At 42.5% G+C, this 24,114-nt stretch overlaps 1 protein-coding gene across 8 annotated transcripts in view; it reads right to left on the bottom strand.

Moving 5' to 3' along the window:
* Positions 1 to 14,680: 14,680 nt before the first annotated feature.
* KIDINS220 (kinase D interacting substrate 220) overlaps positions 14,681 to 24,114 on the bottom strand; it is a 95,931-nt gene continuing 86,497 nt past the window's right edge. For all 8 annotated transcript variants that reach the window (XM_049652576.1, XM_049652580.1, XM_049652583.1 and 5 more), the window contains 4 exons: positions 23,921 to 24,052; positions 21,571 to 21,669; positions 20,332 to 20,568; positions 14,681 to 17,702 (listed from right to left, as the gene is read on the bottom strand). In XM_049652576.1, coding sequence (XP_049508533.1) covers positions 16,440 to 17,702; positions 20,332 to 20,568; positions 21,571 to 21,669; positions 23,921 to 24,052 — 1,731 coding nt within the window. In that variant the 3' untranslated portion in view covers positions 14,681 to 16,439. The remainder of the gene's footprint in view (positions 17,703 to 20,331; positions 20,569 to 21,570; positions 21,670 to 23,920; positions 24,053 to 24,114) is intronic.

Below are 24,114 nucleotides of genomic sequence, written 5' to 3'. Positions count from 1 at the left end.
TCACCCACCAGACATGTGAGAAACCCTGTGAGATGCCTCCAGACCCCGCCACCATCTGACCACAACTGCATGCAAGACCCTGAGTAAGGACACCTGACTGAGCCCAGTCAACCCCGCAACAGTAAGAAGAATGTCATATATATATATATATATATATATATATATATGATATAACATATAAATACTGTTTGTGGCATTCAGTTTGGGGTGATTTCCTACTTAGCAATTGGTAACCTGCACATGGGCTGACAAGGTAAGACATCACGCTGTTTAAGAATTATAAGCTTCGGGGCACCTGGATGGTTCAGTCAGGCATCCGACTCTTGATTTCAGCTCAGGTCATGATCTCGTGGTTCGTGGGTTCGAGCCCCACGTCGGGCTGTGCGCTGACGGTGCAGAGCCTGCTTAGAATTCTCTTTCCCTCTCTCTCTGCCTCTCCCCTGCTCTCTCTCTCTCTCTCAAAAAATAAACTGAAAAAAAATTTTTTAAAGAAAATAAGCTTCAAATAATCTCCTTCAAGGACTTTGAAAAATCATATATCTGCCCACATTTTTTTAAGTTGGCATCTAAAATTTTTGTTATGTGTTCAAATGGCTGTAAAATAAAATTTCACACAAAATTATTTCATTATTCTCTTAAGTACATCCATCCACTGGAATATCAACACGGTTTGACAGCCATGATCACACGTGTTTAAATACAAGACGAGATCTTCTTCAGGAGTCAAAATTCTCGCATTGTTTCTTTTTCTCCTTGGACTAGTGTCTCTATTCCACTTCCCCCCAAAGTTTTATCCTAATATACGTTTGCATTTGAAAATCATTTCTCACCCTATTATGCCTTCCTGCAAAAAAAAATGTATGTATGCACTTACATATTGCAATTCTAAGTGTTTTTGTTTCCAGTTATTACAAAAACATTCCTCAATGCTTAAAAATCTTTATAAACATTTAAGATAATATTTTACAGAAAATATATCTCTAAACACGATGGATAAAACCAGTTTTCAGTTAGTTTAAGTCTGCACAGATGAATATTACTATTGTATAGAACAAGACAGAGTTCAACATGAATTTTAATCCCTGTTTGTATTTGTATAGATTTAAGTGCCAAGAAACCTCACTCACATAAATAAGTAGATAGAATTGGAAGCGGTTTTGATAGAGCAATGTCACTGATTCTTTCAACCTCTTCCAAGTTTAATGCTAGAAATTGCATAGCAATTCACTCTCAAACTTTATTTTTAGTATTCTATACCATGACAACCCGGTTACATCTAGCTTCCATTTTATTGGTAGCAAAGAATTGGAAATCACTTAGCTTGAACATTTCCCAGGAAAATATTCTGGAGATTGAAAGGAGGAGGGGAGGGCTTTCAATGGTGACGGGAAGACGGTCAGCCAGCCTTCTGCTTTGCATCCACTTTCAACCTCCACCTCTAGGGGGCGACCCTGGGCTTTGAGGACTTGGGAGCACCTTTTACCCTCCCCTTCCATGTCCCCCCCCCCCCGCCGCCCCCCACACACACACCAGCTCTCTTCTCTGGGATACAGCTTGTCTCTCTGCTTTCGAGACTTCAGTATGTGTTGAATTCACTCACTGCGTCACCCCTGCCCCCCCTTTCTGGGCTCCTGTCCTTGCAGGCTGACATGTCAGGATACAGAGGAGGAAAAGCTGCCTGTGATCATTCTGTTCTTATCTGGTATCGAAGGACTAGACTCACCCAAACACATGTCTTATGCTCTAAAGACGAGCCTTGGGTGGAAATCATTTCCACGGGAACAGCATAATTTTTTGAATAGGCTCAGTGACAGATTTGCTTTATTGAAATTTCCAAAAGTCATTTGCAGAAAAGGCCTCAATTAAGCAAGGCTCTTTATGGGATGTTCTGTAGAGTACTGTCCTGCACCCTCCTCGAGGGAAAAAGAGTTTGGGGCAGGATATAGTTGGAAGAGATTGCACACCATTCCCTCTCCAGAAGTTTCCAAATATACGTTGCAAGTTTTAATAAATTATGGAACAAAGGAACCTATTTGATTGGATTTTCAAAACGCATCGGACCACAAATCCAGTTTTTTGTGTGATACTTGCTAATACCCTCACATAACCAGCCTTCCACAAACATCCAGGGAAAGGCTAAAGTCAGAGAAATTTGGTGACAGACTTTGGTAAGAAACTGTCCAGCTGGGTCCTGTGTGTAGCGAAGCCAACAGATCGTGTTGAACTCTCCGCTTTGTGAAGCATCCCGCCGACCCTCAGTGTGTGTGTGTGTGTGTGTGTGTGTGTGTGTCGGGATGGATGGACTGTTGACCTCCGGTTTGAACCATCCCACGGATGGCAGAGAGACAAAGCAACGTGCTCTTTCTTTGCGATTTGACATGTGTACTTCGGGGGGATATCGGGAATGTTGTAATTTTCCAGTGCAAACTTTGACATTTTGTTTCTGGGTCATGGAGAAAACACCATCTCTCATCACCAATTACTGTTTTCCTCAAATCCATGCTATTTTTGTCCCGTTTCCTTTGAAAGACCAGAACAAATGCTAAGCCCTTGCTTTCTCTTGTCATTCAAATGCATGGCACAGATTTTTTTAAAAGTCTTACCTTGTGTTCAAGTTGTCCTTCAGAACATGTGAGTTGCTCTCAGAAGTTAACTCCTCTCCCAGCACGTGTCCCCCGGGCTAGAATCATAGCCCTTACCTCTGTCGTGACCATGTCACGGACTGACTGTTCACTTGGGTGGTCATTGACATCATCTATACCTGGTTTAATTTTCAGGGTCACACTCTCGCTTTTGATGTCATTTATGCCCAATCAGATCTCTTTTTATGTATTTACACTTTACATGAAAAATTGACTTCACATGTTCGTTGATTTTCTTCACTCCAACTAATAGCCCCTTCTTTTTAGGCCAATGCATTGTAATGAATTCCTCTATGTGTTAAGCCCACTAGAACAAGATTAGTTTAGACAATGTTGAGATTAATGCTGCTGCAAGTCAAAACAAGTCCCCACGCGCTGGAATACACGCCGAGTCTGATTGTTTAATCTACAAAGTAATGGTGTAAGACTTAAATCTTTTCAGCTCTTTGGAGAGCTTTATGCTTCTGTATGTGGCTAAGCTCAGCACTCATCTGAGTCATCTATCATTCATTAAATTTATCAAAAATTTTTGAGATTCAATCATTTTTCCATTTATTGCAGCTCCTTCAGTAATAAACTCTGTTAACTTGCTAAACGCCAAGTTGCGAGTTTGACGCTTGTCCCAGCGCCTGGCCTATGGTCGTGGCCGCATGCACGATGGCACAAATGAACACGCCCTTGGGTTGTGAAAAGTGTCTAAGCTTCAGGGGAAACCCCAGACAATTGCACTTCAGTAGAAGATATTGTGTCGAGAAGGTAGGGCATTTTGGCATGTGAGGAAGAAAAGAGGAGGCACCTGAACATGGGATGAAGAGAGAGAGAGGACAAACCCACAAAAATAAGGACCGTCTGTGAATTTAGTTTCGTGAAGATCTTTGCGATACTCAGGAAAACCCAGGAAAGTGGCCAACTCTTAGCTTACAGACTGATTTGCACAGGAGTAGCACGGGGCCATATTTTGAAGGGCCTTGAGCGTTCATGGAAGCTCACCGGAACTGGATATTTGGCATGGCGGGAGAGGCATCGCCACTGTTGGGCAGGAAACGATGAACTCTGTGTTTTCGGAGGCTCCATTGGTACTTGTGTGCAGACTGTAATGACGAAGGTAAGGTGTGGGAAGCAGGGGATGGTGGGGGCTAGAGTCAAGGTGAAGGGACCCTAAAGGGACAGTCTGGAGAGCCACTACAGAGAACAGCTAAGAGCTTGGTGACGGATGGGGTGAGGGAGTGGGAGAGACAGGAGGCAAAGATAACTCAATTTCTGAGCCCGAGTAAGGGGATAATTATGGCACCAATGACAAGGAGGAAAACACTGCAGGGAGAGTTGGTTTGGGGGACAGTTCCGAGTTCTGTGTTAGCCCGCCTGCACGGGAGGGGACCGGCCACATGTGGGTGCACTGTTCCTCTGATGCTGGGGGACGTGGAGGTCTGGCATTGCGGGGCTTGTGGGGCACACACACGTTCTCCCGGTCACACCTATCACAAGGACAACGACTTGGCTCACAGCTATTTTCCCCTTGCATTATTCCAAGAGGAAAGGTCCCAGTGTTGGTCTGTTTCCAAACAGCAGGTTCTTGTGCTGTCACTCACTGTCATTTGCTCTCAGCTCCTGATATCCTTGTTAAGATTTCCTGATCGTCACTAGTCTAGACATAGACTTACCCCGGGGAGGTTTAGAGATATAATAAACCTAGAAGAGTCTTTTCTGTTTGCAGTAATTTCTGATCACAAAAATACATGTGTTTTTTTTTTTAATAACTCAAACACAGAAATTTGCACATAAAAAGCCCAGACTCTTGCATGTGTATAGCAGGAGACGTGTAAAACGCATTTGCACAAACATCGCAATAAAAACTGGAAACAATCCAATATCCAATAAGATAATTAGGTAAGTTATAAGTATTTATGTAATAGAATGCTGTTCTTTAACAACAATTAGTGAATTATAACTATGGACAGCAGTAGGGATAAACCCCACAGTGTTCAATGAAGAAAGCAAGTCAAGGGTAAATACCAATGATGATTTTATTAATAGGAGATCAAAATAGTCATACATAAGCAAGTCACATACATAAATACTATGCGTGATTTTGTGTCTTAAAACAATTTTTTTTTAACATTTATTTATTTTGGAGAGACAGAGCACAAGTAGGGGAGGGGCAGAGAGAGAGGGAGACGCAGAAGCCAAAGCAGGCTCTGGGCTGTCAGCACAGAGCCCGACGTGGGGCTCGAACCCACAGACTGAGAGATCAAGACCTGAGCTGAAGTCGGACACGTAACCGACTGAGCCACCCACGCGCCCCTGCATGATTTTAGTTCTATGAGATCAAAAGCAGGTAATATTGTCCCACGAGACATATGTAAGTGGTAAAGCAAGGAGAGGATACTTCAAGCAAAGGAATAGTACTTTTGGGGTACTTCCAGAAGAGACACACAAAAAACTTCAAAGATATTGGCAGTTTCTATTTCTTAGAAATTGTGGTTACATTGATATTTGCTTCATTTATAATGAGAAATATATATATGTGATCTTTGACCCAGGTTCCTGACAGAGATTGTAAGTCCCCCGGAATTTCCCCGGGGGAGAGGAGCATCTTGTGCTAATGACGTGACTTTCCGTAGGCTCCCGGATGGCTTCCGAATGGGGCTGGTCACCAGGAAGACCAAGCCATGATTGGAAGCAGGGAACTTTCAGCCCCATCCCCCAGCCTCCTGGGAGGCACGAGGGGTTGGAGATCTACTTCTGGAAGATACATTGGCTGCTTTGAAGCTGGAATAGTGCCTACAGGTCCCGGAGGAAAGATCACCTTGTTTCCAGCAATGAGGGGCCAGCTGCAGGAGGGATCCTGATGGGTGAGCGGGTCCAGACTGAGCCATTTTCCTGACTTAATGGTAAAGCCAAGTCTGGCTGCAGCCCACACCCCTGGGACCACGCTTCTTCCCTCCGGGGGTGGCAGGTAGACCCATCAGCCCGGACAGAAAGGCTGACCTTCCGTTGCAGGTGCAGAGGCGTGGTGCTCGGCTCCCCTAGCAGCAGAGATAGCACCAGCATTTCCAGCACACAGGAAGTCGGTAGGACCTGAGTAGCAGGAAGCTGGGAGCTTCTACTCGTGGTGAACACTGGTTAGCACTTAAGAGGGCTAACGACAAAAAGTGGGCTCCGTTAGCCAGAAGACGATCCAGAGGAAGATTTTACGAACGGAACGCGTCCCCTCGAGACCCATATGATGGGATCTGTGCCCTCATAAAAGTCACGAGAGGTCGTTTCCTCCCGACTCTCTACCATAAGAGGATACCAAGCGCCGTCAGCATCTGCAGGCCGGAAGAGGGTTCTACCAGAACCTGACCGGGCTGGCACCGTGATCTTGGACTTCAGCCTCAGAAGGGACATACAAATTTCTGTTGTTTGTAAGCCACCCAGTCTTTGGAGCTTGGGGATAGCAGCTGAGCTAAGACAGAGATAAACGAAGCTGAAAGTGAATGCAAGCAAACCATTCTGCGCAGAACAGAAATGCTTGTAATGATACGACCGCTGTATAATTTCCCCATCAGTAAACGCAAGGGGGCTGGACTAAACGACCATAGCGTTTGCACCCTGTGTGCCGAATGTCTGCAACTTGCCTGCACGCACATCCTTGGACAGGCGGAGGGATGGCCGGGGTACATGCATCGGCTTTGGTGTCAGACCAGAGCTCCAATTTCTGCCCTCACGTGTCACAAGATGCCGCGCAAGGTTTTTAACTTCTCTCAGCTTTAGTTCCCGTTTGTAACATAGGGAAAATATCCGTCCCTCGATATTGCAAAGATCAGAGAACTAATGTTTGCAAGTGACCAACACATAATAAGCTCTGGGGAGGTGGCACCAGTTAACAAAGGGAAGAAGTCCTCTTTCCTCCACCATTTATACTTTTGGTAGATGAAGCAACTAAGGCGGACAAGTAAATGGCCATCTGATAACTAAGTAGCAGAGGCAGGCCCGTAATTCAAGTCTTGCGACTCAGCTCTGTTTCTTCACCTGTGATGGATTGTCCAAGCAACCCACCAATTCAGCAACGGGCATGATCAAACCAGCTATCCTGCAAGGCAGAATTTTAATACAAGAACACGTGTGTGCTCGGATGTGTGTGGCTGCTCTCACACACGCACAGAACAATTTTAAATAGTGCACGCTGGTTGTTCATGCTAAACGGACAGCGTTCAGCTCAGGAGATCCCGTCAGTGAGGGCAGTGTGGCCAGACGGGGTATGCGTGCCGAGTCACGCGAGGGTCGCAAGGTCCGGGGTGGCCTGCAGATCTGGAGCACGTGACTGCCTAGCACCCAGGCTGCCGTGGTTCCAGGAACGGTAGGGAGGAAGGACACAGAGCTTCTGTGGAAAACCTGGGGTTAGTTCAGCTGAGCGTGAAGACTCAGACACGTTTACTCCTCTCCACTACCATTTTCTACGACGAGGGAGTATGGACAACGGAAACATCACAGACCCACGCGGGGCACAGTGATGGGCACTGGGGGAAGAGAAGCAGGCAGTGTGGTGTGTGACGGGAAAATCACCAGATGTGTCAGAAAAGCAGGGTTGGTGTTTTCTGTTTACTTGCCGGGTGACCCTGGGGGTGGGTCTCAAACCCCCAAATCTTCAGTTTTCTCAAAAACAAAGATAGGGGCGCCTGGGTGGCTCAGTCAGCTAAGCGGCCGACTTCGGCTCAGGTCATGATCTCACGGTCCGTGACTTCGAGCCCTGCGTTGGGCTCTGTGCTGACAGCTCAGAGCCTGGAGCCTGCTTCCAATTCTGTGTCTCCCTCTCTCTGACCCTCCCCCGTTCATGCTCTGTCTCTCTCTGTCTCAAAAATAAATAAACGTTAAAAAAAATAATTAAAAAAAACAAAGATAATAATAATGCCAGTGTATTAAGGAAGGAACTGTTATAAAAATATAATGCACATAAGTTTATGTAAAAGTGATAACTTCCTGCATTTCAGTCTCCATGTTTGTAAACTAGGGATAATAATAGTATCTAGTCCATCAGCAGGTTAGAACTTAAGGACATGGCCCACGGGAAGTACTTTTAACAGTATCTGGCTCAAGGAAGTGCTCAAATTATTAGGCAGTTATCCACAACTGGATTGTCACCTGACCACCACCTCAAACCACTGCCCGCCCAACATTACTGGCGTGTCTATTGGTTTCTTGCCTCGTCTCATGACTCATTGATATCATGAAGCACAAAGAGCCCAGCATTGCCTATTTTCCTTTCTTCTCTTCTTAGGAGGCGGTGACCAGGGGCGCCTGGGTGGCTCAGCAGGTTAAGCATCCGACTTCAGTGGAGGTCATGATCTTATGGTTTATGAATCTGAGCCCTGGGTCAGCCCTGGGTCAGCCCTGGGATTCTCTCTCTCCATCTCTCCACCCCTCCCCGCGTGTACCCTCTTTCTCAAAAATAATTAATTAAAAAAAAAAAAAGGAGGCAGTGACCAGAATCATTAAAAAACTCTACTGCAGTAATAATGATTTTAAGTAGATATATATTACTTATCTATTAACATTTATTAAGCATTAATTCTGTTCAATAATAGGATATAAAGAAAAATACATCTTGCAGTATTTAGGATATAATCTGATACAGAATACTGACAGTAGACATATAGAAGAGCAAGTATAAGAAAGCCAAATAACAGTAAGACTGCAAAGAAAATGAATTATTTTCAACGTTATGTGCAAACTTTAATGTAGTGGTCTAATCCGTCAATAATACTGGAATAAAAGATGTTTTTAAAGTCAATAAATTTTTAACCAAAACTCTGACATTGTTCCAAAATCATCAGTAGGAACAAAGGTGTCTGATGTTAAAAATTTTTTTCTCTATAAATGTAATTTACAGGACTATAGACTATTTTTAGATCTCTATCTTTCTAAAACAAAACAGAGAGACCCCCAAACCCCATTTTAAAAACAAATAGACAATGATGATGGTGCAGCAAATAAAGCTACAATTAAGCTCTCTCTTGAAAAATGTAAGAACCGACCCATCCCGAACCAGCTAAAGAACAATAAAATAAATGTAGCATGAGTGGGCATTCTAGAACCACCTTGCCGGGGCTTGGAACCTGACGCCATCACTTCACTGCTATGTGACCGTCGTCTCTCTGTCACTCAGTTTCTCATTTGCAAATTGAGGATAATAGTAATTACTTTATGAAGCCGTTGTGAGGATGAAATCAGTTCATACGTATAAGGCTCTTAGAACATTGTCAGGCGCATAATGTGTGTTCAATAACTGGAAGCTATTTCATTATAATAAATGCATAACAATACTTTAAGTATCCAAAATGAATACAGGATGAGTAATGACTGATAACACAAATACTCAACACAAAATGGTGACTTTTGGACATCGGTGACATACAAATCATCACCGGCTCATTGCTATTGCTTAAAGTGCAGTTCAACATGACCGTGCCATATATTAAAATAATATCATGTCTGATCAACCAAACAAGACCTCATCCACTGGAGGAGGTGTCGTTACCTTAGGAAATGTTAAGGAGCGATGCTGCCATTGATGCTGTTGGTTGTGAAGATGTTTCAGAAAGGTCACACCGTGAAAAAAAAGTACATCTTAGAATCGATGAAATACCGATGGGAAAAAACTGGAAAGTGGTCAAGAGAGTTAGACTACAGAAGAGTTTAAGAACAAAATTATGGGCCTAAAGTCTAATTTTCCACTGACTTCTAAGGGTGGGAGCTCTATTTCCCCAATTAGGAGTGGTCGCTAACAGGGGTCTAGCTTCTCGCAACTACCAGGCCCCACCCTGGGGAGGGGGGCGGGAGCCTCCCAGCACCACATCCTTCCACATCTCAAGTACAAGGAAAAGCAGCCAGGGGGTGCTGTTGGCTCTGTGCCAGGAGGAAGAAAGTTCAAAGAATCCACAGCAACAGAAAGTTGGGCAGATTCTGGATGATCTGAGAGTCTTTGGATAGAAAAGAATTCTAGGGAAGGTGAAACATTATTCCTTTCCCATTTGTAACCTTGCTTAATTCTCCCTGCAATTTGCTCCATGTTAGAAATCTGTTAAATTTCTTGGATGCACAGAAAGAACTGGCTAACTGAAAACCAACCTCCCCTAAAATCCTTCTAGGTGAGGTGTTATAATTTTAACAGACTTCTCTACCAGAAGGAAAACCACATACAAAGTAAAATTTAAAAGAGATGTCAACAAAAAGAACTAACTGCTGTTAACGTTGAAAACAAGATGAGTCACAGTATTTAATCTGCCACAGATAATCCACATCAAGTACCGAAGTAGAAAAGACTCCTACGTGCTCACCAAAATGTTGGCTCTTTGTGCAGAGCAGAAACAGTTCACCTAACTCCCAGCCTCCCTTGTGGCTGAGCGCTACCACAGGACTTAGGAAGGCCAATGGAAGTGCATCTACATCACCTCCTGGCCTGGATGGAGCTCACTGCTGGTGTGCGGTCCTCCTCCCTCTCTGCTCTCGTGTGTCCAAGGAACGTGGGAGATGGACAGGGGACTCTGAAGCCTTGGAACCTGGTGACGCCACAGATGAAGGGGCGTGAGTCTCCGAGGCTCTATGCCAACTTAGATGACAGGGAACTGTCACAGGAGTAAGAAGAAATAAACCTCAACAGTATTGAGTCAATGAGATTTGGGGCTTGTTTTTGCGGTTAGCCTATTTCCTGAAGAAATCTTCAAACACATGATGGCCGGCTCGTGTATAAAGTATTCAGGATAGAATCCCAGAATAACATGCCCATTGTTGGTCACACTTAGGCCCACCCGAGACAGAGACACGGCAGAGAGCAATGACGGGTGGCCAGGGAACATAGTAAAGAATCCTCCCGAAAGAAAGGCTGGAATTGACCAAGCTGTAGTGGGTAAGATGGCTCTCAGAGGAAGGTCCTCGTTATAATGATGTGGTCCCATGGGGTTCAGAGAAAACATGTGCGTGCTAAGTTACACCTGAAAATATTTCCAACGTCCTAAAGCAAAATGTAGAATGAAGCATTTTAATCTGACTCCACAATTATGTTAATTTATACGATGGGCATCTCCACCAAGGGCTAAACAAAGGGATTGAGAGGATTAAAAACACATCCACATGGAACCTGCAGCCTAGCACCGTAAAGGGGTGGTGCTTATCAAGATGGGCTGTGGAGATCCTTCCCTGGGAGTCTTTAACAGAGCCTGGGAAAATGTCCTGGCAGACTCCCAGAGTCACAAACAGAAAAGCTTAGGGGCCAGATGGGTAGCGGGCGGCATAAAGTGAGGGGAGAGTGGGTGGGGGCTGCAAGGACCGCAGCAGAAGCCACGGCATAAAAGCATCCCAATTCAGTTTTTTAATTATTTTTTTATGTTTATTTATTTTTTTTGGGGGGGGGGGGGGGGGGGCGGAGAGAGGGAGACAGGATCCGAAGCAGGCTCTGTGCTGACAGCACAGAGCCCGACGCGGGGCTCAAACTCACGAACCGTAAGATCATGACCTGAGCCGAAAGTTGGACACTTAACCAACTAAGCCACCCAGGCACCCCCCAATTCAGTATTTTTAAGACACAGTGTAGGATGGACGTGTGGGCACTCTCCCAGTTTACGGTAGACTTTATTCACTCACTTCACAAGTGCTGACTGAATGTCCGCTGGCTGTCTGAAATCCAAGGCTTGGTCTAAAAGGTAATGAGGGTCTTTCCCGATCCGCTGCCCTAAGGAACGCTTTATGGTAAAATAGGATGAATATAGAACAATGTAAACACAACAGCAACGACAACAAAGATGACTTAAGACCAAAAAAAAAGAGTGAAAAGAACTCAGGTAAAAAGTAGAGGAAGAAAAACACAAAGAACTCAAAAAGAAAATACTTTTTTAAGAAACACAAAGAGTTTAATACGCATTAACCGTAACAACATGCTGCGTGTGAATTCTCAGAAACATAGCTAAAAAGGTACTAGTGTCAGAGCTATAATTTTGAAAATAACAATCTAACTTTTACTAGCTACTTGACCAAGAGGATGCTACGAGACATGAAATGTTAGGTTATGTTGAATCCATTCGCATGCTTTTTGCTATACGTTTGGGCTTTTATCTAAAATTGCATAAATGGAACACTTCATTGAAACGAATTCAAATTTTACAACTGCTAGCCACAAAGAAAACTGGTGGAGGTGAGCCAGTCTCTCTTCTCCAGCGAGCGGGTAGCAGGATTACTGAGTGGTAATCGGTAGTGTCTTCGTTACCCCTTATGTTTGGCGAGGAGCCGACTGTGAGAAGCTACCCGAATTGCCACGAGATAGGGTCTACGGGCAGGACACTTAAGATCTAGAGCCCCTGTTGCCTTGAAAGAAAACAAGGTAAATCAGTACAAATTCCATGTTAGGATTAGAAAATGATAGCGGGTAATCGAGGCGATCTTACTTACTTCAAACAGGTTCTTGATTTGAATATGGAGCATACAGTGCCATATTCTTTTTTAAAAGTAAATTTTCATTTATTCCAGTTTCAATTATTCAGTCGAAGTATTATTTCATGTTTTGTTAAATCTCGGCAAAACTGAGAAAGGACTCCTGATGTCGATCGCTAGCGTAAAGGGCACTACAAAAACTAGATTTAGCCTCCGAAAATGCAGGACGTAAGTGTGTTCTTGGTAAACAAATGACCGCTCATCATACTCCACAGGCACATTAAGAACAGTTTGTGTGCTTTAAAGCAATCGCACTGCCTTTAGCGTACAATATTATGTAATTCATGTTTTTTCCAACTTTTGTCTTCACTCCAGTGAGATCAAATCATTGACATTTTTACTGACTTCTGACACAAGTCTGGAAATGATCTCCTCCTTCTCCATGCATCCTTTTATTCTTATAAATTCTTTGTTTTCTTAATGCCTCACTGTAACTGGAAATTCAGGATGGAGCTAATCATATCAGCCACCCAAGTTCCATTCAGGAAGTCCTCTCCACCCAAGTGAGACCAGGGCCGTGTTAATGAGATCTTTTAGCCACCACGTGAACCTGGGCACAGCACACTCATGATGGTGTAAACCAAGGCTGTGCTTTACTAGGAGTTTGCTTTAAAAAGCTTTGGCCTCGTAGGGGACAGCGGATGCTTTCCAGCGATGGCTTTAAATGTGTCTTACTTAACTCAGTTTCTTAAAGCAGGAAGAATATAAATTCTCTAACTGGTGACAATTGTTTGCAACCGCTGGCTTAAAACCAGTTGAATTTGAAAACTAATTTTTTACATACCTTAGTTTAAATTGGATCCTCTGAAGATGTATCTATCTCAAGGGCAGCGTTTTCTTCCTAGACATGAAAGGGTTTAAAATCATGTAAGATTTTAGCTTCTCTTTCTAGTTAATCGGTCTCAACCAAGGATTCTCAACCTTTCTGAAGTGATGAACCATTAAAAGGTCATCCAGTGTGGGCTCACTGTTATATATAAATTTCTACTTTTCAATTAATTTGCACTATGATGGCCTATGCTTGAAATTATGGGGTAGGGAAACGTAGGGGGCACCACAACCTGGAAATTAAAAATGCAATCATTTCAAATAGCCCACCCCAGGTTAGCCAGCCCTCAGCCCTACCCCAGGCAAGAAAGTTTCCCCGTTTCTCCCCTCCTGCCAGATGTCAGCAGACGTGTAGAAGGGCAGGTGGGAAGTAAAGGAGCGGAGATGTTCAGTCCCAAGTGTTTGCCAAAGAAGTTGATTTTATTGCACCTTCCCTCTCACCCACTTTTCCCTCAGTGTCACTCGTCCATAAAGTAAAGGGAAACAGTGCTCTCCAGTTCTCTCTTTTCTGGGTAGGTCTGTTGATTACCTCAAGAGTGAGCCAGGAATTCAGAGATTTTAAAATTGTGAGATACTTCTAAATAGGCTGAGAATTCCTGGTGTAACCAAAAACTATGAAGTCTTAAAACCTTTTAAATTTAGTATTTTAGCCAGAAAAATAATTTCATTCAAACAATATTTCCTAATGGTTAGTATTTGTAAGAAAAAAAAAAATCATGATTACAAATATATTTTACTGCAGCACTGCGACATGCAAATGATCTAAAAGAGTTCTCAAGTTGAGAATTTTAGCAAATAAACTTCTAAAATTATTTGGCTAGTCCACTAAAAGTATTGACTGCTGTCTAAAACTCACATAAGTAAAAGAGAACACAAAAACAGATTTTCCTGTCAATTTTGGAAATGCTGGTTCAGTTCCAAACGCTTCAATCTCCCAGAATCTGGGAGCTGACCCTTAAACACTCAGCACTGTAAGAAGTATATTGAGAGAAAGCAATAGTTTGCTTCCATTTCCAGTCTCCTGCGGAAGGGCTATGCCCCTGCATACCACTCCACACGTCCAAGGTGAATGGTCTGCCTTCACGTTCTGCTACGTGAACAGAACTATCTGTGGCTTAAAGTGAAGGTAGAGTGGTTTATAAAATATGGGAAAACTCCAAATGATGCAGAATCGAAGGGACGAGCAAGATCACAACACCAATTTTCTTATCATTTTCCACCCAGCTTAAAGCAGAGCTTCACATTTGTGAGAATCAGACTGAGCTGTATCTTATAAATAGATACACACACACACACACACACACACACACACACACACACACAGAGACACAGATTCAAAGGAATGATGGTATGACTCAATAACCCATCTGGTTTGTCAATTTCTGTTAGGAATATGAAAAAGAAAACTTTTCCATAATGTTCACAGAACAATGAAATTGACATCTTCCCAGGATCTGGACAACCTAGTTCTTCCAGCTACAGAAACGGACAGTACAGAGTTGTGCTACTGGGCAGCAATGCTTCAGTAAAGCACCGTTCAGGCACAGGGACCTAGGAGCCCCGCTCTCCCCAGAAGACTCGTGGGGAGCTCAGAAGGTGTCTGCCACATGTGCGACTGCTCCATGAACCTGAAAGCCTTTCACAAACTTCACACACATACGACAAAACAGACACACAAATTACTCTTTCATTTGTAATCAAAATGTGAATCATCACTGTAGTGAATAAAAATTCATGAGTCAGAATAACATGCAATTTTTTTTATTGTTTTCTAAATCTAGTGGTACACTTAACACTCTAGTAGTAACTTCACAAACAGCGTAAAGAACGTACTACAGTGATCTTAGGCTGCATTTACTCACCGGAAAAAGAACAAAATGTTGCCTCTGAAATAATTATGAATTATACAATATTGCAAACCAATAAGCACTATTAATACTAAAATGTTAACATTTCAATATGTAATGTCAATAACATCCTGCCTTTTTAAAACTGGTTAAAAACATTTGTTAAAGTCATGCGAAATAAACACCTTAAGAAAATGTTAGGTTATACTTCAACATCAAGGCCATAAAACCCCAAAACAGCAACTATTTAGTGCAGTGACTGGTCAACTAAGTAATTTATTCAGTATATTAATAAAAATCTATTCAGTGAAAACCATCACAAATGCAACACTAAATCTGGGCAATTGCACACCTACGATCTATGATTTTATCTGTGACTGCGGATATACTGCCAAAATTAATTCTACATAAATAAGCTATGTTAAAACAACAACAAAAATACTCAATGCATGATGACAAGGTCCATTTCTTGTACGATACTTAAAGGTGATCATTCTCTTAACCCCGCTAACAATAAATGGAAAATCTCACCGGTTTTATCTGCTTTTCACCCTTGCTTTGTTACGTTTTTAAACTTTTTAAAGAAGTGTATCCTTTCTTCTGGTCCTCCCCCTGCTCCCTGGGATTAGCATGCTAATTTAGGAATAGATGAAGTAGATACTTAGTCTACACTCTGCCTGGAGAGAAGGCAATAATTTAGTTTTACCTAATTAAATATTTCCTTGTCATCTGTCAAGTGACACTGACCTTTCTGACATAAGTATTTCCTCATTCTCTCATTCCATGAATATTTATTAGTGCCTCTATATTACCCATGCCTCCCTGATTCTCCAGAGAAAGAATTCATGTTTCTCCCTCTCACCGCCAGGCTACGAAAAATTGGGCACACAACTGAAGAGTCACAGAAAAGACCAGCATGAGTCCTCAAGCAGGTGGATGGTGCTTGTAGCCAGGTCTGGGATTTGGAGGAGAGGGTCCAGGTCCTAGGGAGGTTCCTGGCCCCTCCCCGCAGGCCACTCTCCTAGGAGCTCATAAAGGTCTCGTCACTGGGGCTCCATTTTGAGCACTGTTCATCATCTTCTTATTAATTTTTAAAGCCCTTGTTAAACCATTTATCTATCATATAGAACACCGGTTCTCAATTTACAGAGCATTTACCTTTAGTCTCTGGGCTACTCCATAACCTATAAATTCTTGTCTCTTACCCTCTAAGAGCAAAATTTGCTTCTGGTTCATCTAACGTCATGTCTTCCTTTGAATGTGTGATGAGGGGATGCTGTAGAAAAGGAGTCTCTGGCTTTCATTTTCTTTGGCAAACCACACCCTTTGTGTCTAATAAAACATTTCCGACCTATCTCTATACTTAGATCTTGTCACAAGAAATTTTATGGGGCTGTGTGCCAATGAAAGGTTCAATATCAATGGTGGGCTTTTAAGCTTCTAATCACAAAGACAGTGGAGGGTGAGTGATGAACCACCCTTTCTTACACTTTCCTCTGGGGTACAGTGTATGTTTCTTTTACCAAAGACCCTCCCATGCGTTAATTATTTGTGAGTGAAACGTACAAAGATGACATACACGGATGGACTCACTATAAAAACGGGTCAACTTTGTCACAGGGGTACAGGAATACTACTCTGCTTTCACTTGTTTTGCTTAAAGAATGCTTTCTCTTTCCTCTCCAAAGCCTGTGGTATCAGAGGAGGCCACTGCGTGGAGCTCTGAAGAATCCTTGGAGAGTCTTGTGTAACTTGAACGCTGGCTTCGCTTATGCGTCATGCTTTTTAGGTTTTCATTCTGAATAGCAGTCGGGTTGGAACTAGAACCAGGCCTCAGAATGACTTGGGAAGTCTCCCTCATTCCTTCCATTTCATCAAAACTCTGATTAGATCTGTTAGCTGGTGCACTGTTGTTGTTCAGAGTGACAGTACTGGGTGTTCGGTTCAGATTGTAGGGTTTCTGACATGCTGGCCAGTTTTCTTCAGGGCTGCTGGCTATCAAGCTACATTCGGAAGGGCTTTTCTTGTCTTCGGAACAAATGGACATCCGAGCTATGATTGGATCTTGCAGGCCACTCAAGCTGTGCGGTATTCCCCGTTTTCCACTGTGGCTGTCATCTTCAAGCTCGATGAGATTCGCCTTTTCAAGCTGGGAATCATCAGCCCCTTCGTTGTGAAGAGAGTGATTGGGAGAACTTTCGCTGGATCTGACTCCTGAATCGGACGAGTCCTTCTTGTCAAGGAGAGCATCTGACAGATATTCTTTCGCTTTAATGAAGGTTCTAATCGGCTCTGCAGTGTGTTCTGGAGACTTTGATACTCTCTCTACCTTCCCTTCAACTTTTTTATCTTTATCATCTTTGAGCAATGGAGTATTATCTGATTCTTCTGTCCCAGATTCATCTTCATCACTTGGAAGTTTCTGGTAGCGCAGTCCACCTCCCTTAAGCTTCAGATCTGTCTGGAAGAGACTTGACCTTTCTGAGGACTTCTTGCCTGGGAGAAGCTTACTGCCAGACTGGTCAGATTTCTCATCTTCTTCAGTGATAGGATCCAGGGGTGAGGCATCATTGGTGGAAACCCCTGATGAAGAATAATCTATAACATCTCCCCTCTTCATTAAAAATGACTTCCTTCCATCATCTTGCTTTGGTTCACTATCCTTCCCTTTTTCTGGTTCTAGATTAGAATGAATGGAGCCCCCTGATGAGCTCTGACCCAGATAATATGTGCTATGTGGAGAAGATCTGCCACTAATTGTTGTAGAACCTGTACCCCCTTCTAACTGAGACATCTGAGCAATATATTCTCTATAGGCATCTCTATACTCGGCCTGCACCTTATCAGTAAGCTTTGAAATTTCAATACTGGAATCCTGGGAATTGAGACTCGAAAGACTTGGGGTTCTGCGAGTTTGTGACTGTGAAGACAGAAAAAAATAAATTTAAGAATTCAAGTAAGCAAAAAAAAAATAAATAAATAAAAAGGCATAAATATCAACTTAGGAAATATATATGTACACGCAGAATTTTTAGTGTCCTCAAAATACCAAATTCCTTTAAAAGAATTGTACATAACACAGTTTAATAAAAGCTGGGAACTTATGGATAATTTTACTGTTATTAGAAAGCTTTATATAATTTTAATAAAATTAGTTTATTATTAATCTTCTAAAGTATAATTAAGGGTTATATTAGCAAATAATCTTAGCATTTGTTTTTAGAACATCAAACTTTTAACTTTTATTTAAGGCAAAAATCACCTTCATTGATATAACATAAAAATTCCTCTTAGGAAAGACAAAGAAGATTAGGGTTAACATATATCTCAAGAACAAAATACTCAAGTCTTCAATGTATCTTAAAAAGAAACTTTCTCTGATGGGCACCGAGTGTTGTATGAAAGTGTTGAGTCACTATATTGTACACCTGTAACTAATATTACACTGAATGCTAGCTAACTGGAATTAAAAAAAATTTTTAATAGGAAAAAAAGAATTATTTGCTAAATATCCTTGAAATTAAAAAAAAAGAACCTTTACCTAATTTGTATGACATAAAGTTACTGCCAAATTTCAATTAAGAAAATGTACTGTAAATACCAAACAATAACAATAATAATTTAAAAGGATTAAAGCATAGAGTGCAATAGAAAAGACAAATACAGGATCCAAATGAACAGAAATGGAAGCCATGAGGCCAACAGTCAGATCCTAGTAAACAGAGAAATGAGGTATTTTTAAAAGTTTGATTTCCAATGTGAAGTTTTAGGATTAGAATTGCTTTAGATCTCCGAAAAGCTAATAAATGAGGACTAAAGACTACAGATTAGGAAAAAGAGGAGGGAAATTGAAGAAAAAGAATCAAGGAAGTCTTAGAAGGGACAAGAGCAAAGGCTGGAGCCATGAAGCAGAAATAAGGAGAGGAGTCTTCCACAGGGAGAAAATGACCCATCTCCTTGAGAAGGGCCCCTGCCAGTGGATTGAGACCATAAGGAGAGCACCCTTCTCCGCTCTCACGTGCACTGTGTCCACAAGGCTTCAGGAATCCATGAGGTCTACACAATTCCCAAAAGAACGTCCTATGACGATGCCAGCTGTCTCTCACTCTCAGTCCCACAACAGTGTCCAGCGGGCCTTACAGAGGCTCCATGACACGTGAGGCCACAAGAGATTTAATGCAGAAGCAGATATGGGGGTCTGGTTGCCTTCTGCTGAGCCAGGCATTAAAGAGATTTGCAAAACAATCCCATTTTCACTAAAGTTTGCTTTGTTTGGGAAATATTGTCATTTCTCATGAAAATGTTATTTATGTTAACATGTAATGTGTTTATTTTTAAATAAATTCATAAATATTTCTAAAGTTTCTCCGTTTTTATTTCTAAGATGGTAAATACTGACAGATACAAGTCACATAAACAAAAGCTATTCGGGGTCTCGGGTGATTTTGAAAAGCGCAAAGCGACTCTGAGATTATGGCAAAGTTTGAGAGCCGCCGCATTAATGGGAAGGCCATGGGTTTCCAGGTCACGGTAGGAAATGCCAAGTATGGAAAAGCAGAGAATGAGGATTTCTTAAGGAATGCTAAAAGGAATTCCAGGGAAAAGAAAGGAAGCACTGTTGGCAGAAACACAGGGACAAAAGGGTCAAGTGTGAACACATCTTCTCATAAAAGAAGGGAATTTTTATCTCAGTCAGTACCCGATTATAAGATGGTTTTCCAACATAAAGAAAAAGGTTCCTGGTATATACTAAAAGGTAACAGCAGCAGCAGCAGCAACAACAACAACAACAAAATGTGTTTACTACCAAACTAAACCAAACCCTCTTAAAAATGGCAGACCTACCAGGTACCGCTTTTCCTAAATACCCCTCACTCCCTCTCAGAACGGTTTCTTGTGGTGGCTGTTTACTGCTTTTCCTCCCTGGCCTGTCCTCTCTTCTGCATCCTGCTCTGTTTTCCTCTGGTTTCTTTTTCTTATCTTCTCCTCACTCCATCTCAAGTGTCTCTCACCGTCCTCTTTATTCCTGATTCTCACCTGGCCTCTCTCTGCTAAGAACACCAGAAAGTGGAACGCACCCCTTGCTCACCTCAGATGATAAAAGAAAATGAGGATCCCTACACACTGGGCATATGTACTGAAAACCAAATTATGCTGTTCAAAGGGGTAATATGTGGCAACTTTCCAATAAAGATGTATCTTAGCCCCTGACTACTGACTTTCACAGGAAAATAGCAAGTGAAGCCTGAACTCTATCGACCAGCCCAACCAAAGTAGCCCGCTTCCCATTCACTCTCTATGCTGTTACTCTAGTGCACTGTTTTAACAGTTCTTACCCATTTCCAAAATGATCTCATTTTTTCTTTATTTTACTGACTGTCCCCTTCAGAAAAGTACAGTTTCTTGAAAATAGGGAGCCCTCTGTCTTGTTCACTGAGGTACTCATTAAGTATTTTCCGAATGACTACATCAACGCACCAAGATATTCTCAGTGAATTAAATACCGCCCTCCTTCTTCAGTAATGTGAAAAATGACATTTAATAAATACCTGCCAACTTAGATTACTGTGACGTGGGGCACCTTCGTCTAGGCCAAGGGTATTCAGTTCCTCAAAGCTGAAGTTCAGTGTGTAGGGGGTCTGACTGGAGAGCTCAGTATGAGGCAGTTCGTTGTGGGAGGAGCGCCGAGCAGACTCGCCGTGGGGAACTGGGCCGCTGCTGTTCTCACTAAGTAAACGCGAGTCTTCGGGGACGGCTTGGTTTTCTGCACTTCTCATTTCTAGTACCTTAACGGAAGGAAAAAGAACATCAATATCCACACTGACAAATCGCAGTTTAGAAGCTTTAAAAATTATTTAAAAAAATAAAACACTATAAAGTTACTATAATGAAAATGAAAAAGCAGACTTCTTGTGAGTTTCTAATGGATTTGAACTATATCTGCTTATCTTTCACTTCAATTACACTAAAAGAAGTAGTGACAAAATCATCATGTGTACATCATACGCTAATCTGGCCACTGTGTTATTATTACTTTAGTGTAAAATTTAACTTGACTCTGATGTTATTATTACTTTAGTTCAAAATTCAGTTTATATTTTGTTAACATTTAACCAAACAGAATGCAACTGTAGTGTGTCAAAGAGAACCAGAGCCAGAGAGTAGCTGATATGGTGAAAGCAGATTCTAATCAGCAACTATTGCAACTGGGGAAAAGAGAGCTCAAGACAGCACTGAGTCCAACCCAGAAAGCAGTGTGGACAAGCGAGGAGTGGGGTGGGGGTCGGTGGGTGGAAAATCTCTAAGAGGAAACATCAAGGTCAAGGGAATTCTGGCCAAACTAACTTGACAGGATTCTCTGAAAGGCAGGCCAGGGTGATCAGATATCATCTAGGGGGTGATGGGGAACGAGGGGTTTGATCGGGTACCAAAGGCTATCAGATAGCGCGGGTGGGAGTCCTTTCTAAACTGACTTCACGTGATCCTTGCTAAAACTGGGCGATGCAGGGCCTGGCAAGGACAGACACCGAGGCTGAGGCCTAGAGGCACAGAGAGCCCGGCTAGAGGCAGGTCAAAGAAAAAAGGCTTCGTCAGTGAAAGCGTGGAGAATTGGCAGGTTGCCTCTTCCCCAAATTTCCAAGTGAAATGTCCAAAAGACAAAGGTTACCACACACTGCTGTGGATATTCTGCCTACGAGAATACAGAAAAACAGCAGTTTAGGCCAGTGCTGATCAGCGCTTGCCTTATACACTATTGTAAGTAATTCCATAAATATAAGGTATCTTACCGTGCTTCTAAAAAGATGCCAGTCCCCAAAATTCATATTCATCTCTTTCTTCAGCTCATCAATGTTACACTGAGCTAACACACGGCCATTTATGTTTGCCTGAATGAAAACAAATGCAAGTAGAAAAACAAAGAAAATATGAGATATTCTGAAACAGTAGCGATTAAAAAGTACCTTTCCATTAGCACTAAAAAAAGTCATTACAGACTAGAAAACACTGACCTAAAAAAGGTTACTAGCCTATGTGATAATACAATACACAAGCTGACTTTGATCAATATCTACCACTCCGTATTTTTTCCAAGTGTCTTAGCATGCAAGTAATACAAATCACTCTTCAGGGACCAACCCAAGATCTAACCCTCCCAACTATTTCCCAAACTACCTACACCCTGTCATGAGCAATAAACACAACTGTTAGTTCGTCTCTTCTTATCTTGTAACATATGAACACGAACCGAAGCTTCTGGGAGGGGCAGCGTCATCTGTCCTTGTTAGTGTGTCAGTCACAGACTAAGTTCCAAGTGAGGTAAGTTCTGACAAATTTGTTTATCAGCTATGTTAGGTAACTTCAGCCATGAAGAATGTCCACCCACTAATTTCCCAATTTATTGAATTCACGAAAAATGACTGTATCACATTGGGTCTCTGTAATTCTAGTTTCCCCCAAAGAACGGATGAGATTTTCTTTATTAATAATAGGTACCTTGGCTGATTTTACAAAATACAAAGCCTGGTTTTATTAACTGTGGTAAAATTACGGCGTACTTGCGTTTAAAACCGATAGAATGAGGGCGCCTGGGTGATGCAGTCACTTGAGCGTCTGACTCCTGATCTCAGCTCAGGTCGTGATCTCATGGTTCGTGGGATTGAGCCCAGCATGGGGCTCTGGGCTGACGGTGCAGAGCCTGCTTGGGATCCTCTCTCCCTCTCTCTGCCCCTCCTCTGCTCACTCAAGTTAATTGTGAAGACAAGTGCACAGAGCAAGCCCATGACAGAGGTCCTGCTGCAGAAATGCAAAGCGGTTCGCAGCACTTAAAAAACCAGGGCCAAGATGGGCCTCAGAAGCCAGGGCTGTCAGTAAAGAGCTGAGTGGGAAGAAAATGCTGTCAAGATGGAAACAAAATTGCCCACGATTCAAGTTGGAGGCCTCATCCTTTCCTGATACTCTACCCAAGTGGCCCAGAGGAGAGAGTCAGGTTTGTACCTTGGAAAGGCAATGCTTGATGCTTTTGCAAACAGGGATCAGCACTAACTAGATCTGTAAGGAAACTGACATTATCTGAAACCTTTCCGACTAAAGGTAAGTTAAGATTAGTAAAATGGTATCTCATTTTACATGCTCATCGTTCTTTACAAAAACTTTTTTAGATGCCATTCTTTAAAGTAGAGGCTTGTAACTAATGTTCTACTCTACTGTAGTAAAAGAAAAAGCATAACTTAGTGCAAATATCCACTCTAACAGGGACGCGGGCTTGTATAATGTGGGAAGCCGCCTCCCCCGAATCCCAGACGTCACTGTCTACCTTTGCGGTGGCCGGGAGAGTAGGAAGAACAGGACATAGGAGGAATAAACTTCCTCATGCATGTGAGCCTCGCACACCAAACCTATGAGGGTTCATCAAATGGGACATACTCCTAAGTCCTATTAACACATAAAAGGGAGAACTTGGGGAAAATGAAGCAAGTGTGGTTTACTCTGATAATTATTAAGTCACAAATAATATAAAGAAAATATAACAGAAAAAGCCTTTAAATGTTCTGTGTTGCATATTGGAGACATGAGTTACTGTTTATCTAAATGTGAAGTTCCTCAGAGCTTTGTATTTCTCATCAAGGCATTTTTACTTATATTCGATCGTTTAAAAAATAACATTGTGGGGCGCCTGGGTGGCTCAGCTGGTTAAGCATCTGACTTCAAATCAGGTCATGATCTCACAGTTTGTGCATTCGAACCCCACATCAGGCTCTGTGCTGACAGCTCGGAGCCTGGAGCCTGCTTCAGAGTCTGTGTCTCCCTCTCTCTCTGCCCCTCCCCTGCTTGTGCGCTGTCTCTCTCTCTCTCTCTCTCTCTCTCTCTCTCTCTCTCTCTCTCTTAAAAATAAACATTAAAAAAAATTAAAACAATAACACTGTAATACAGCTACTGTCTTCTATCCACCTATAAACTAAGGAACAGTAGGGCAATTTTAGGATACAAAAGAGCGAGAATCACGTTTCCATTTGGAGCTTTCCCACTGCAACAGAAAATCCATCCTTGAGCTGCTGGAACTGAAGCGTTCATTGTCCACAGAGCCCGTCCCCACACCCTCAGTCCTGCTTCGAGTCGGCAGGCCGGTGTGCACATCACCTTTTTGATCGTTGCACAATACTGAGGCAGCATACTCTGGTCCAGCCCCTCTATTTGCTTCAGTTTCTCACATACCGCATCCACATTCATTGAATTCAGTGATACCACTGCTCCTGAGGCTGGGCCTGACCCCTAGATAAGCCATGGAAAAATACATGTGTGAATAGCATTTCATGCCAGATGCATGTAGCACA

The sequence above is a fragment of the Panthera uncia genome (genome assembly GCF_023721935.1).
Source record: "Panthera uncia isolate 11264 chromosome A3 unlocalized genomic scaffold, Puncia_PCG_1.0 HiC_scaffold_12, whole genome shotgun sequence".
NCBI lineage: Eukaryota > Metazoa > Chordata > Mammalia > Carnivora > Felidae > Panthera > Panthera uncia.
The sequence above is the reverse complement of the archived record's forward strand: the minus strand, read 5'-3'. Positions and strand labels throughout refer to the sequence as shown.